The 16737-nt window shown below is 41.6% G+C and overlaps 1 protein-coding gene across 2 annotated transcripts in view; it reads right to left on the reverse strand.

Moving 5' to 3' along the window:
* crlf1a (cytokine receptor-like factor 1a) overlaps positions 1 to 13415 on the reverse strand; it is a 21410-nt gene extending 7995 nt beyond the window's left edge. For both annotated transcript variants that reach the window (XM_005723700.1, XM_005723701.1), the window contains exons 1-4: positions 12999 to 13415; positions 7194 to 7472; positions 4833 to 4962; positions 2936 to 3105 (exon numbers count right to left, since the gene is read on the reverse strand). In XM_005723700.1, coding sequence (XP_005723757.1) covers positions 2936 to 3105; positions 4833 to 4962; positions 7194 to 7472; positions 12999 to 13071 — 652 coding nt within the window. In that variant the 5' untranslated portion in view covers positions 13072 to 13415. The remainder of the gene's footprint in view (positions 1 to 2935; positions 3106 to 4832; positions 4963 to 7193; positions 7473 to 12998) is intronic.
* Between the last annotated feature and the right edge of the window lie 3322 nt (positions 13416 to 16737).

The raw sequence follows: 16737 nt of genomic DNA on the forward strand, positions 1-16737 counted from the left end.
TCCAGCCACTGGTAGGATTTCTGGATATCAGCCACCTCCTCTATCTGCCGGTGGTACATACCGTGCAGGGGCCTGTCCTTCCATGATGGTTCCTCATCTCCCTCCTCTTTCTTGGGTTTCTGCTGCCTGAGGTATTCACTGAGCACTCGGTCAGTTGGGGCCATCTTCCGAATGTATTCTTGGATGTTTGTTGTCTCATCCTGGACTGTGGTGCTGACACTCACCAGTCCCCGGCCCCCTTCCTTTCGCTTAGCGTACAGCCTCAGGGTGCTGGACTTGGGGTGAAACCCTCCATGCATGGTAAGGAGCTTTCTTGTCTTTATGTCAATGGCTTCTATCTCCTCCTTTGGCCAGCCTATTACCCCAGCAGGGTACCTGATCACGTGTTGATGGCCCGGATCTTGTTCTTACCATTCAGCTGACTCCTCAGGACTTGCCTCACCCTCTGCAGGTACTTGGTGGTTGCAGCCTTTCTAGCGGCCTCTTCATGGTTCCCATTTGCCTGCGGGATCCCCAGGTACTTGTAACTGTCCTCTATGTCTGCAATGTTGCCTTCTGGTAGTTCAATCCCCTCAGTTCTGACTACCTTCCCTCTCTTTGTTACCATCCGACTAGAGAGGGAAGGTAGTCAGAACACGTAGGGCGTACGTGTTGATGGATATATATATATATATATATATATATAAGTAATACATGGTAATGGTATTGTTCTCAGTCAACAGCAAATGTGTTACCCTGAGCATTATATGCATTTGGCAGTAAAAGTCAATGAGACGTGACAGATTACGGATGAATCATCGTTAACATATGCCTTTCCTCAACACGTCATCATTTCAGAGTCAGCGATGCAAGTTTCCTCTAGCCTCTCTGTTCAGAGGATTCCCTGTGAGTAAGAAATGCAAGGGAAACTGTAGGTGTTTCCGCCTCGCCTTCATAGCTGATCAGACATGACCATATACTCCAGTGAGTCACGGCACCCCGATGCAGGTGTGGTTGGTTGCTGTGTTTCATGACACGCTGCTGCTGTTGTGGTAACTACTTGAATGAAAAAGTGAGGCCAGTGCAGAAACCTCCCACTCTCTCTGCCGCTGTCTCTATACTGTTACCAGGACCTGCCCAGCCCTCAGGGTGTGTAAACAGGTGCGTGCATGCATACATTAGGAAGAAGAAAGGGATTACAACTTGATGGACACTTGTTTCCTTGCCAATGACGTGTTCACCTTCGAAACTCCATATGGGCTTCTTCCAGTATATTGTCAGGAACATGTCAGGAGTAAACCAGGTGAAGAGTTCTTAGCTAATCAGGTTGTATTATTTCCGGCCCATGTCATAAAGCCTCAAAGCCCAAACTTTTCAAGCCTCGGGCGTCTACGGCCGCCTCAGAGACAGGATTAGTCCCAAGGATCAGCCAGGAACATTCCTAGACTAGATAAAAGGGGGTTATAAGGTGGTGTGCATGTGTGTTTTTTCACATTTGTGTATGTGTGTGTGTCCAGTGAGCATGAGTAAAAAGAAAACAAGCTCATCAAAAAGGAGGGCGTTTCCAGTCATCACACAACTTTGCCTATCCAGGTGTCAGCATGCATGTGACTGAATGTGTGCATGTGTGTCTGTATGTGTGAGTGAGTGTTGAGGATAATGATGTATGCTCCGTTGGCTTAAACTGCACTAAGCTAGGCATAACAAAGCTTTAAAAGGAATTGCCTCTCAGTTTCTATCAGCGAGAAGCCGGATCAGTGCTTGTGAACAACTTTCTTTAAAAGGCAGAATTCACAGAAGTCAAGCCAATGACCTGTCGGTGGAAATAAAAGTTGTTTCAATCACAGGTACTGACTTGGGGGCCACAAGATAAATCGAAAAGGAGTCTTGAGATGATGAACCTGGCAACCTCAGCGGCTTAGTCTCACTGAGGAGCTTTAACATTATTTAAAAATCCCCCCCCAAAACCATCTGATAGTATCTTCTATACTATGTAGTGTGTATATTGTATAAAGCTGAACTGAGTATAGTGTATCTGATATTTACACTTTAAGAAATGCCTTAATAAAATGTGGCAAAGAAATTTGACATAATGGTAACAAATTAGAGTGAAAATCACTCTTTACGAAAAATACAGCATTTTATTTTTTTTACATCTTTTTTACCTTCCTGTTGGATTAGAAAGCACTCTCATATTCCTCAAATCAGTATGAAACAACTGAGACTTTCAGCTTAGTTTAAGATAAGACTAGAAACAGACAAATTCATTAGGTATCCTGGCTTTGTGCAGACTTGAAGTAACTGCTGCTGGCTAAGAAAAGTTTTGGCAAATAACCTCCTGTAAAACCACAAATTGGTGTCATTACACTATGTTTTAAACAAATGCGATGCATTTTAGTGGCACTTGAAGGTATGTTTTAGATTTAGCATTCTTAATGACAAGGGAAGCTAGCTGCACAGCAAAGAAGGTGGTCTAGATAGTTTCTTGTCACTCTCAGTAAGAACGATAAAGGCTGTATTTCCATAACTGTGGGAGTGAGACTTTAAACTAGCCTGGACTGGACAAATTGGCGGTACTAGAATTGGCTAATTTTGTTAGAAAACATCATGGCGTCCTGCGTCAGGTACAGTGTTTTCTCAAAGTTTGCTGTTGGTCTTGTTCTATTTGTAAAAATCTTTAATGTTTTGAATCAATTATTTTCTCATGTTTAATCTTGGTTTTGCTGTGAATGTTCAAATAGTGAGTTAGCACAAGGAAATTCACTCAGTGGTTGAACCTCCGGCAGATTGGATGAAAGATCAGGTAGACATTTTTTCATTCTGAAAGCTAACAAGCCTAAAAGGTTGCTGCAAATCATCCTAGATTATAGCCAGAGGCCTCATCGACACTGAGATCAAGGCTCTCAGAGCAGCAGATGAAGCACAAGGGTCAAAGCGAACTTCTTCTCACACTCACCCACGTCTAGGATGTCAAGGGTGATGACATCAGAGGTAGCCCAGCCTAGCTGGTTTGAGGCCTCCACCCAGATCTCGTAAGGTGTGAAGAGGTGCAGGTCCTGGGTGATGCTGCAGGAGTACGGCTGTGTATGAGTGTAATCTGCACACTCTTTCTCTGTCCCATACCATCTGAAAGAAAAACAAAAAATACTGAACTCCACACAGCATTCAATAATGATCCTTCTAAAACACAATTTATTCCATGACGTTGTACAAGTTGCTAATTTATCCAGCTCTAGCATTTCTCTCAAATCTTTATACCAATTGAAATTGAATACAAACTATCTGTAGGTGCAGCATATAGACTTATTTTCCTTTTGGTGTTTTAAAACGGTTGATTCTTCTTATTATTTTTATTTAAAATCTATATATTTTATAGCGCTTATACCCCATATGAAAATCATTTTTAAATGTTTTGCTTCCACACTGAACCAACGTCTCATGACACTACTATTATTGAACAGCGTTCACTCTGGGTATCATGTGTGTTATTGTTCTTGAAAATAAATCCAGTGGTATTTGGATTTGTTTCCACCTCTACTTAGACTTCTTTCATGGGATTTTCTAAGGAATGTCAGTATTGTAAAAAAAACCAAAAAAAATCTTATGAAATATACTGATTTTAACTGAAAACATTCGCGGTGGGCTTACTCGTTTAAAACCTTGGCTGCATTTTCATGTTTTATTTTGTTTTTCACTTCATCCATTAAGTTAGGCTACTGAGAAATGTTACTAACTGGCCAAAAGCCCTCTGTGCCAACTGGACAGTCATAGCACAATAGTAGTAAGTAAGCATGAAAGGTCTCGATGCTTGCTTAACAATCCAGTTAAGGAAATCCCAGAGAGTTGATTGTGTTCATCTGGATGCAATGTTTTTAGTGGGATAAAGCTTTCATCACTCATCCAAGTGAATTCTTCAGTCTCTAAGACTAAAGAAATCACTTGGATGAGTGAAAATGCTGCATCCAGATGAAAAGAATCAACTTTCTGGGTGAAAGGCTTTCTTTTTTTCCCAGCATGGCATTGATAGGTCCACTATAAGACCAACTGTACAACTACTGAAAGACTTTTTTTAAAAATGGTTTAGGTTTCTCGGACAATGTTGGAAGAATCTATTGCTGTGAAAGTTATTCCTTTTCTGCTTTTGCTTTGTGTGAAAAGTGAAGCTTTGGCTGTCTTGTTCAGGTTGTCTCATTCACACTCTGTGAGCATAACTCTGGTTTGGGGTGTTGCTGTTGTTGCTCTGAGGCTTAGAGGTTTGATGGTGGGTTTGCAGTGGTGGATTCCTGTTTTTCCATGAAGTAGTTTTGCTCTTTCTTGTCCCTTAGTTAATCATTGCCCCTTAGATCATTGATTTTTTTCTATCCACGAATCGTGCAAACCAAAGTAACTATGTTGGTCAAGTCAAGACAAAACTGTCTGATTAGTAACTGCAATCTGATTACAACGTTTAGAACAGTGATGTAATGAACAGTAACTATCTGCTTGTCCAAAGCTGAACATTCTCACATATAGCACACAAGCAGAGATTATCTGTCACAGATGTGTTCTTACTAATGGAACTACTCCCTTTGGTTTAGGAAAATGGGTGTCGGCTTTCTAGAGTGACACATGATAGCCACCAGCTAACTGTTCTCACATGGGTTCATTTGGATACTACACAAACTGTGTATTAGGGAGCTGGCAGGATAAAGTGTGCTTAATTTGCAGTCCGAATGATTCAGATGTTTGCATTCTCGTGCAAAGCTGTGTGTGTGTAGGTAATGTGTAGATAGTAGTGTAATTGGTTTAGATCATTTAAAAAACAGTGAATTGAGTCACTTGTAAAAGTTAAGCTGCAGTGCGTGTGTGCATACCTGAGTTTATACTTGAGCTTGTACTGCGTGCTGATATTAGTCTCTCCTTTTCCCCCCGGGGCCCAGCTACAAGTCAGGTCTTTGGTGTTCCTGGACCAACAGGTCAGATTGACTGGCTTCACTGGAGGCACTGGGAGACAATGGGGTGAAGATGGACAGAGAGTAGGACGAAGACAGAGGGTGGGGGAAATTTGTGAAGAGAAAAGAGAGGAGAAAAAACATGGCAAAGGAGAAATGATGAGTGAGGGTACAAAGTGATATTCCTCTGAAATAGCTGTTGTTTTGGGGTTTTGGTTACTGGCGTGTATATGTGCATGTTCATCTCTCAGAACACAAGGTGCTCAGGTCTAGTGTCACACAGAGATGAAGATCTTGTTGATTGCATCTTTCAGTGTGTGTTAGAGAGAGCGTGTTTATGGTTTTGTGTTCTTGCAGTTCTAGTAAGCATTCTCATCACGGTTAATAATAGTAGTAAAAGCTCTTTAAACTTACTGTAATGAAAAAAGACCAAAGAATACAAAAGGTAATGAACACAGATCGCATTTTAAAGACTTAAATGATGTAGAACATTATTATCAACACCAAGTTAAGTGATTTATATAATTTGGCTTCTTCACTATGTTTCTAAATCCAAACATAAAGTACACAGGCTATACTCACTGGACACTTTATTAGGTACACTTTGCTAGTACTGGCTAGGCCCCCTTTTACCTTCAGAACTGTCGTAATGCTTCATGGCACAGATTCAACAAAGTGCTGGAAACATTCCCCAGTTTTTAGCCCCTGTGGACACGAGAGCTTCACCCAGTTGCTGCACATCCCCGATGTGAATCTCCTGTTTCTTTACATCCCAGAAGTGATCTATTGGGTTTAGATTTAGTGACTGTGGAGGTCATTGAAGTGCATTATTTAGAGAGATTATTTGAGCTTTGTGACATGGTATGTTATCCTGCTGAGAACATCCATCATCAGAGGACGGTGGTCAGCAACTACACTCGGCGGGGGCTGTGATGTTTAAACGATCCTCGTTTGGTGCTTTGGGATCCGGAGTATTCTAAGAAAATATCCCCCACACAATTACACCACCACTGCCAGCAGACTGAACCACTGATACAAAGCAGGACGGATCCATGCTTTGATGTTCTGAACCTACCATGTGAATCTTGCAGCAGAAACTCATCAGACCAGACAACATTTTTCCAGTTGTTTATGTCCAATTTTAGTGAGCCGTGTGAATTGTTGGTTCAGTTTTCTGTTCTTAGCTGACAAAAGTGGCGCCTGGTGCGGTCTTTTGCCGCTGTAGCCCATCTGCTTTAATGTTGGACATGCTGTGCGATCCAAGATGCTCTTTTTCATACCTCGCTGCAATAAATTGTTATTTGAGTTACATTGTTACAGTCTGGCCATTCTCCTCTGACATTTGACATCAACAAGGCTTTTCCCCCCAGAGAAATGCCATTCATTTCTCTTTTTCAGACCATTCTCTGTAAACCTAGAGAAGCTTGTGTCCCAGTAGATTAGTAATTTTAAAATGCTCTGCAACCAACAGCCACGTCACATTTAAAGTCACCTTCTTCTCAGCAAGTTGTGCTGACCATGTCTGCATGCCTAATGAGTTGCTGCCATATGATTGGCTGATTAGATGAATGGGTATACCTAGCAAAGTGGCTAATGAGCGTATGTTTTTTTCCAGGACCCACACCTGCCAGTTCCCTGCCATACTAACATGGATGGCATTACTAAGTCTTGCCACCCTGTTAGTGAGATTATTGCTATTTAACTGTCACTATTCAAGTCCTTATATGTCTACTTGTATTCTGGCTACAAAAATAAGCACATTTTTCATAGTCTCATACTGTTTCAGAGCAAACAGGAATACGCCATATTAGAGTTGTCATAAGCCCCAAATCAGTAAGTTCTATGAAGTTTACTGTACCAATAAAAAAAAGAAAAACAGTACGTCTCAAAACTGTAGAAGTACAGACATGTGTGTTTGTGCGTGTGTAAAATGTCAGGCCCATACTTTATGAGTGATAGTGCGAGTAATGGACCACACAGGTGGTTAAAGCGTCGGGCAATAGAGGCCTCTCGCTGGGCCTGAAGGCAGGAACACTAAACATAAAATACAGCTACAAATGTGCAGGGACACTTAAAAATCTGCCCACTACCTGGTTGCTGTTTCCTTTTACTCCCATTTCCTTTTCATTCCATTCATCTCTTTGGTGTATTGCTCCTCTAAGTCCTCGCCTGCACTTATACATTTATGTAACATTTCCTCGTAGCGAAGCAGAGAAGCAAATGCAGAGAATCGTCAGAGGAATAAGATTATTTTAAAGTTATACATTTTATACTTCAACTTACTGCCAACATAGAGACAGGAGCCAGCCAGTATGTGTCCCTTGTGATTGTGACAGACAAGGTTGTCACCAGATGTTTGCTTGGAGGCATTGAGTCCTGCCAGCGTCACACTGAGGTTAGTCGCGCTAAGCACTCTGTAGAAGGAGCTGGGCAGCTGTTGACCATTCAGTGTCCAGAAAAGCGAGCTGGCGTGGACGCCAAGTTCGGGGTGGACCCAGCAGCTGGCTGTCAGGTTAGACCCAATGCGAAGTACAGGGTCCTGAGGGTAGATGATTGCTACATCTGGAGGAGGGTGGGAGGACATGGATATTAGAGGGAGTATGTCTTTCGAATGGTTTTAAAGTTTAGGCTAATATTTGAAAAAGTTACTGCCTGTGTTCAAGGGGCACTTCAGATGTACTAAAGTGTAGCTGAAGACAAAATATCCAATTATCTGCTGGAACCTTTATTAACAGTTTCAGAATTGTGCCCTACTTCCCTTTCATTTTTGGAGCCTAGTGACTTCGCTCTCGGCCCCTCAACCTTCTGATAATGCTCTGGTGCTTTTCACCACCTCCAGCTGGATAATGTTGCTCTATTTCAAATTCCTGTTCCCTGCTTTCCAGAACCACTCAGTCCTGCACCGTGCTCTCAGGTTTAGTGTTTCTTGGCTATAGTGGAGCTTTGTTAGCAGGGCAGTGCTTATCTTGTAAGCTGAAGGCATGCTGTTTCTGGTCATAACATGGACATGTCCTAACATATTAGTCAACGTGTTTTTATCATCTTGAGACACTGCTCTGGTTCTTTTACTCGGAATCTGTTTCCAGCATAAAGTCCCTCACCCACAGATGGGTTCTGACTCGTCAGACTCCATCGACAGCTAAACTGGTCCTGCTGCAATGTGGATATGAGGGGCTGCCAGGCATGTTAGCAGAATCCCTGGCAATTTTATTTCACAGCTCCACTCCAACATCTTCCTGAGCCTCTTACTACAAAGCCACGCTGTACACCCTTCAAGCCTTTTCCCCCCTCACTGAAACCCCTAACAGAATGCTACACAGTGCCACCGTCAATATATGCTTGATGCCATGCCTGTGCAGGGTTTTACACTCTGTGCTCCCTGAGCTCGTGAGCACAGGAGTTCAAGAGTAGCAAAGATACGTTTCAGTATTTATGGAATGCAATGGCTGAGCGTGAATCAACTTATTGTGAACAGTGAGACCACTGAGGCACACACAAATCCATATGGAATCTCATCAATGGTGGAGTTAGACACTCCCATGGTTGTAGCTTGGTTGATTTTGCATGCCTGTCTCAGCATATGCATTCATGTTTGGCCACCACATGTAGCTGCGGGCCAATGTCTTCATTCTTGAAACCCCTGAATTGGCCTCATGAAGTTGTACTTGTGCTGGAATTATCAAAAGGCTTTCCCACAGTATGAAGCCCTGATCCACACATCTTCTACCTCCAACTCACGTTGTCGCCTTACGTAGCACTGCATGTAAACTCTACAGGGCACCACATCACAGTCAGCCCAGTCCCATGTCTGATTCACCTGTAAAGGTTTGCTGTGCCTGCTTTGCAGTGGAAATCTACTGAGTTGTCAAATTTAAGCCTTCCTTATATTCCATGGCGTAAACACAGGCTGCACAGCATTTTAGCTGCCGTAGGTTGTGTGATGCCCTATTTTCCTCTAAAAGTCAGATCAGCTCTTTTTGGTATGTCACTATCACCCTGTGTTTTGGCAATTAGGTATTAATTCTTTTGTTCTTATTTTACGTGTAAGCGGAAAACGATGGGCAAAGCCTCATTCCACAGCCTCATTCCTTAGTTTGTGTTCCAACAGTGCTGCCCTGCCCAGCGCATCACATTTGAAACATCACTGTCATGAAGGTGGTTTGCTGCCCCCTTGCTGTACCGCGACAGTGGGTTTGCTCACTGTCTGCTGCATGGTTGGCTAGCTCAACTCCCTGCTCCAATCTGATTTTGTCCTCTGCTTGTGGTGGCTGATTTCTGCACACCATCCTCAGTGAAGCCACATTTCAAATTCCCGCACTGAGAAAAAATGGCTTTTTTTGTACATTACTTGAAATTTGTTGAAGAAAATTCAGAAGAAAATGACCTCTGAGTCAGTTTTGCTTGTTTTTCTGTAAATCCACCAAATGAAAATAATCCAAATGTTAAAGCATTAATGGGACAACTGGCATTGCACTGATTAGTTAGTGCTATTTGTGAAGAAATGTAGTTAATGTTTGGGATTCACAGGTTTGCCAGCCTGTTATGTAACAATTTACCAGTGAGCAAAAGATAACTGCTTATTTGTGCCATATTTGTTGCCCGTTAAGGAACCTTGTCCTGCTGTAGATTATAGCTTTGGTACCTGTTTAGGACTGTTTGTTTTATATAATAGCCTCGCCTCTGTCAGTGCGCCCCAGGGCAGCTGTGGCTACAATGTAGCTTGCCATCACCAGTGTCTGAATGTGTGTGCGAATGGGTGAATGACTGAATGTAGTGTGAAGCGCTTTGGGGTCCTTAGGGACTAGAAAAGTGCTATACAAATGCAGGCCATTTACCATTTACCATAATTGTTGAAGGTTGCGAGACCCACTTCTGCTGAAATATAAGTTTTAATATAGAAAAAGCACAGCCAACATAGCATGACACTGATTACTTTTGTTTTGCCCTCATTTAGACCCCTAACAGAACATTAGAGTAGCAATAATTAAAATCTTACTGAGAAAAACCCTCTAAAGTTTTTCTTTTTTCCAGTGTCCTGTCTAAACCATCTGCTTCATGATTCTGTGACAAAAATCTGCAACTAATAAGGGATGAAATGTCTGAATTGGATTATCTCTCACAATCAAGCAAATGTGCATGCTGAGCTTCATGCTGTAGTATGTAGTGCAAATGCTTCTATGTAAAATTATTTGGGCAATGCAGAGTTTGCGCTATTTTGAGATAAAACATCTGACAGAAAGAGCACAGACATGCGCTAATGCAGTTTCGTTAGATCTTTTAACCCTCCCTCTCTCACTTGCATTAGCTAACACTGACGCAGTTCAGTTTCGTTGCGTTTTTGTATTTTTAGTTGTTTTAGCAAAGAAGCTGCTAAATGGTCAGAGAAAGAGTTTAGCTGTTTATCTCTTTATCTTATCTGACAACTGAAAGTCAAACAGTGGAGCTTTGATCTCACTACACGTGAACAAAATGATAAAGGAACAAAAAAAGATGGGGATATGGAAGAGAAGAGAGGAGACAAGAGGAGACGAGAGTTGAAAAAAATGACGCTAAGTCCAACGTATTGAAAAGCGCGGAACTGTGGAAAACCTTTTATGAAGGAATGAGCGAGGAACACTGACTGAGAGCATCAATACTTTGTTAGACCTCTGTAAATCTGTGCCCGGGGCCACATCTATTCAGCTGCCAGCCACCTTGCGCTTACAGACAATGTTGTGGGTCTTTTATGGAGGAGTCGCCTTTGAACAAGCGAAATCAACTGTAACTCCGCTCCAATATTAATATGGTAACCCCATCTTGAGCTCTGACACAACACTTGCACACATTTATGCACACACAAATGAACACAAACAAACACTTGCACAGAGGCTGGGTTGTCTTTGTCACCGGATACAGTGAACTGCGATCCATCTGAATAACAATCAGTGTTTATGTATTCCAGGCACTGAGGACATTGCCCCTGAGCAGGGTGCGAAGCCCCTTTAACACTCCTTCAAACACGGCGGTTCTAGACGAAATTACTGCTGTTTATTGCCTCTTGGACACACTCACTGGAGGAAATGGTTTGTAAAATATTATTTGTTTGGAGAGGTTGAGGCAACTCGAAACACAGCTCTCATTGGGGCAGGAGACGAGCTTAAGCCTGCGATGGAGATGGATGAAGTTACGGGGCGAGTTCAGCCGAGGAAAAGTTTTGAACTTTTGTTTGAGAGTGAAAGGTCTCCAGTGGACTTAAGCGGTATTGAGGCTGTCAGTCTTCAAAGGTACATGCCACCTCCTCTTTGTATTAAAAAGCTCCTCTCACTCATTCATGCAACGCTTGAAAGGCAGCCAATACTTTTCTCTGTCTGCTTAATAGAAGTACATGTGGAACTTTTTGAGGGGCCGCTTGGACAAGCCAAGTGAAAGAAGTCACGCAACATTTAGTGACAATGAGCCATGCAACGCCGTTGGTAAAGAGACCGAGGAAACAGCAACGGATGTTATTTGTTTCTCTTGAGTTTTTTGTTTTTTTACAGGTTTACATTTGAGTTATTTAACTGATGGTCTTATCAAGAGAGATTAAATTAGCTTATCTTAGTTTAAATAGGGCGCACAAAAAGAAAATATAGGATAGAATAAGTTTGTTTCTGATTAAAAGTCTGTTTTGTTTTTTTTTTTTAAGTTTTTAAAAAATAGGATAATATCCTACATAAACGTCTCATTGTTTGTTCACAGAAAACTAAAAATGTAAAAGTTTATGAGCTGCAATGAAAACTAATTATATGTTAGTGCAAAAAAATCCACATTTAAACTGTTTTACTATGGTGGCATTCCTAAACCGCAGCATAGTCAGTGAAAGGGAAGCAAAGTCCATTATTACAATGAATAACATGGTAATGACCGATTATGTCGTATAATAAACAGCAGGGTGGCTTATGATCAGGGCCCATTGTCTCCTTTAAGCCCCTAAAACTGTAGTTTCTTTTATTAGTGCCTTTGAAACAGGATGAATAGCAGGAGATCCTCACAGTGGAGCTGCTGTTTGCCAGCGAGCTCGCCATAAAAACTAATCCAACCACTTAAAGAGTGAAATGGACATAACTTTGATTTATTTAGATTATTGTGCATTAAGCTGGTGGTTAACATTCTCCACAACCCCAGCAGATGATGTCATTGTGTTGATGCGGTTCGTAAAGCCCCCATGCTCTCCATGTGTTCAACGAGTTATGGCCTGACTTGTTGAAAATCAGCCTCATGGGAGATGAGTTCTCTCTGCAGGGAAACGACCAGTTTACTACAGCAGGAGCCCATCTATAACATGAGCTGTCAAGTGGACAAAGTGGCCGTTTTCTTTTTTCGTTTTTTTAAATGTATCCAGAAAGCCAGCAAAGTGGATCCAGTATGTGTCCCAAGGAAGTGACCTGCTGTTATGTAAGGCAACTTAGGAAAGAATCCGTGGAATTGGTGTTATTTTAGATTGGAAACACATTGTAAAACAGTATTATTCAAAAAAAAAAAAAAGCCCCCTGCAATTCCTGCATGTTCTTATATGGGGTTCATACAATATTTCTTGTATGGAAACTATTTGTGGTCAACTATTTTTACTCTACTTGATATGAGCATAATATTTATTAGATTTATCCTTCTGTGTGTTTTTTCCAATGACTAATATTTCTTCTTAAGTAATTGTGTCCCACGTGGTATCACTAAAACACTGTTGTGCTCAAAAAAACTGCATTTCCCCCTTCAAAATCGTATTACTACAGCGTAATACTCCAATATTAACTTGCCTAATACATTTCTAAAACGTTTTACTGTAGTAGCAGCAAAAGTCTATTTTTACAACATATTTATCGCCAGAATCAAACATACCGGAGCAGGACTTACACTGTCACATGGTGCTGGTGTTTACATTGGGATATTTGGGTGACACTTGGTTTGCATTGATTTCTTCCGAAAACTACATGAATATTAAAATTAAAAATAAAATTAAAAATTAGAATAAAATAAAATAAAACATAACAAACATATATAGCCAAACCCCCCAAAGCCTTCCCCAGCACTATCGTAACTTTGCGCATCGATGGACATCTGTGTGCAACTTACGTGTGGACAAGGACACCACGCCGGGAATGTGCAGCGTGAGGAAAATCAAGCAGAAATCCAAGACGCCTTTCATTTTCCACCAGTTACTTTTCTATATGTCTTGACTTCTCGTCCTCGTGTTGTTGCTCTGTCGCCTTTTTTTTTTCGATCGATCCTGGATACAAATTACGCACAGCAGAAAGAGGAAAAACACCACGGGTTCCAGGACCGGATTTTATTAACTCTCGGGACTGAAGAAGCGCACTAGAAAAAGTGTGACCAAGTGTGGAGGCAAAAAAATCGCCCTCTGATAAGTCTTGGAGTAACTTGTCCTCATTAAAGCCAAAAAAAAAAGCGTGGGCATTACCACGTCCTGTTTGCAGTCTTCTCCCTTCTTAATGCTTCCTGCAGCTAAATCATACACAAGTTCATACTTTTTAAGCCCCTCCCCTCTCTCTCTCGCTCTCTCTTGCTCTCTGTCTCTCTTCCCACACAGTCGCCAGTCATTTCCCCCTCTTTCCGTCCTTTCCCTGCTTTTTTTCTTTCTCTCTCTCTAAGGCTCTCCCCCCTTGAGTGATGGTTAGAGCCATTCACTTTCACTGAATCACTCTGTCTCTGTTACTTTCCATGCCTCGGGTCTGTGCTTTACAATTTTTCACCATATGAGGCTATTGAGTCAGTGAGTGCTACAGGAAAGGTTGCCAAAGCTAAATCTTGTCTCTCCATTTTAATCCTTGTGTCAATGAGGAGATTCTTCTTCTTCCTAACAGACTCCCAAGTGAATTATGACATTTCCTCATTAATTCTTGCCGAGTTCTGCTCAGATATTTAACAGTGTTATATTATGACGTAATGATAACTGTATCCCTTAATCCTTTCAAATAAATTCCTAAGATCTTATAATGTGCAATTTTTGTTTTCTTTTGTTTGGTTTGTTGCAGGGATGTTACCATTGAAACGTGTATCTTTGTTTAGCCTGTGGATAGGGAATATTTTCATTTTATTGTTCTTTTTTAATCTGCATTGATCGGTCTTGGAGCAAACATCTAGCCTACAGCTGTTCCACTTTTTGGTCACACTGGCATCAAAAATTAAATTGTTTAGCATTAAAAGGGAAATTAGCTTTAGAGACTCTTTTATGTTGGCCACTAGGGTTTATTCAACGGGAATGCACGTGACGGAAATATGAAAAACTCGTTCCTTAACATTAACAGTTCCAGCTCTATTGTAGTGAAACTGCCAGCCACTATGGCTAGACACTGAATAAGCAATAGTCAAAACACAGAGCTGCCAAACACCCACAGACTGCTTCACTCACTGCTGATTTATTTCATCTTTATTCAGTGTGACCTTTTAGTCTAGATTATCATCATCAAATATGTAAACACAAGAGCCAACAGACTCATAGATGCTGGGAAGATTAACCAGTCTCCTGACCACAAAAATAACAGGCCTTTTTCTCGGCAGTCATTTCGTCTTGTCATAGTCTGGGTCGTTAACGTTAACAGTCTCGCCGTTCCCCCTAAACGTCCCACCGAATCAGTGGCTCCCTAAAATACATTTGCACCTGTGCTTTTACTTTAACAAGTTGAAATTTCACACACAACGTTTCTGAAAATGAAGCAGCTAAATGGAATTGGACCATTATTCATTTGAAGTTGTTCTTTGACAAGTCCAAATATCTCCAGTATAAAGGTCAGCTAGGCAAGGAAACGCCTCAAGGAAACTCAGGAGTGATTCAGGGAAAAGGCAGTGGTCATAAACATCATGTTGTCATACATCACCGTTCATGTAACTTCAGCTTTCAGAAGACATGCAAGCAATGTAAAATATATGAATATATATAACTGAATATACCAGCAAAAAGCTGCAGACTAATCCAAGCAATAGAAATTCTACTTTTTGTCTTTATGGATGGATAAATGGATAAAGTAAACAAAGTGCAGTCCTGTGGATACCAGTAACATAATGTGCATAATTTTGAAAATAGGAGCAGACAATGAAGATCTCAAGGCTGATATTAACTGGAAACGTTTCAGAAATATGTTCATGCACGACTGTGCACACATGAAAAACCAGTGCCTGCTTATTTTGGCCAATCAGCATCTAATTTATACTGAAGATAAAATTCCTCAGAAGAAGAAGACAAGGGTGACTTTTGTTTCCAGAGAAGAAACTCCAATTCCACAGAGGAAAAGTTGCCCTCCAGCGGAGGTGTGGTATCAGCTCAGTTTAAATTCATCAGGATCTGAGTGGGAGTCCTCTGACACAGGAATCCGGCAACTCGTTGGCTGCTTCAACAGACGCTAGAGGAAATGCAGTGACATGGGGTCACACTGCGATTGAGAACAGTGAGACATGTGGGGCCCAGAGTTTGTCTGGAGAACAGGAACATTTTCATGTTCATGGTTTAAATGGGCGCTGTGACTAATATTTGACTAACATGAGTTAGTCTTGCTTGTCCTTTCCTGGTTGAGTCAGCAGGAGTGCGCCCACAGTGCCAGCCTAACAGCCACGATGACCTTTAGGTCCTGGCCTACAGGGTCCGCCATTATCCTCCCTCAGAGAGGGCTCTTGTTTGTGGGACAGTTCCCGCTCGTGCTCTATAGTTATTTTCCAGGAAGCGTGAAAAGAACTGTGACACTGACGTGACTGTTTGTGTCACTTTTCCGAACATTTCGCTCATTCGCCTATTCGCAGTGTTAGAACAGTTAATTCATGGCAGACCTTTGTCACCATCTTGGCCCTGTGAGTGAAATTGATGTGTCAGTGTCTTGGCTTGTGGGTTTTATGCTGCTATTGTCTCCCATTTTTATTGGCACGCACACATGCACGCCTCTCTCACACTCAACATCCACGAGCTCCCTCTTCCTTCTCTGTTACATGTCGGAAAACACATGCATACAAAGGCAAACACTGCCATCGCAGTGTGGCATAAACAGTCACAGTGCCATGCAAATAAAACCTCTTACAGCCCAGCTGTCCTTAATCCAAAACCCCACGGGCACAGAGCGGAAGTGTTGAGAAAGTCAGCGCTGATAGTTACGTGAAGTAAGACACGGAGAATCGGAAAGATCGCGAAAGCAGCAAAGACAATGGTGAACATGACGGGGAAGCCTCCTCTGTAGTAACACCAGTCATATAAGGACCACAAGATGAGAGTGCAGGCTCGGTGTAAACAAATGGCAAATGTCTGTCAGTGTCGTGGCATTTCTTATTGTCCTGCCCTGTACAAGAAGACTGGTTTCACATTTATCTGCAAAGTGCTTACCTTAATTCTGAGTACATTGAAGCTTTTGTAACATCACTAGGTTGAAAATCATTCCGCCTTAATTAGAGTTACAAGTGAGACATGGAAGCATTTTAAATGGGCTTTCAAGCAGATCAAGATATGCATGTTGTGCAAAGTCATCTAATTAGTTCAGTGAAACATTTCTAAAAAGAAAACATACAATTGTAACTCAGCTTTATCTTTTTATAAAGACAGTCAAACTGACTGTCAAGGGGGCAAAGACAGACAGACACACAGATGGAGTGGGAGTAATCAAGGAGAATCAGGACATTTCCCTAATCAGGATTGTTGGAATACCAAATTCTTCAAAAAGAAAAAAGTCAGCAAAACGTCTAAAATGATTTATTCCAGCCCTTTTTAACCTCTATGAGACATCTTTCATCAGAGAGATGAGAAATGAAAGATAAATAAAGAAGGATATAAGCAGATATCATCGTCATTTGACAAAATACGGAGCAACAATGTTTA

The sequence above is a fragment of the Pundamilia nyererei genome, unplaced genomic scaffold (assembly GCF_000239375.1).
Source record: "Pundamilia nyererei isolate P.nyererei 1_Seehausen unplaced genomic scaffold, PunNye1.0 scaffold00010, whole genome shotgun sequence".
In the NCBI taxonomy this organism is placed as follows: domain Eukaryota; kingdom Metazoa; phylum Chordata; class Actinopteri; order Cichliformes; family Cichlidae; genus Pundamilia; species Pundamilia nyererei.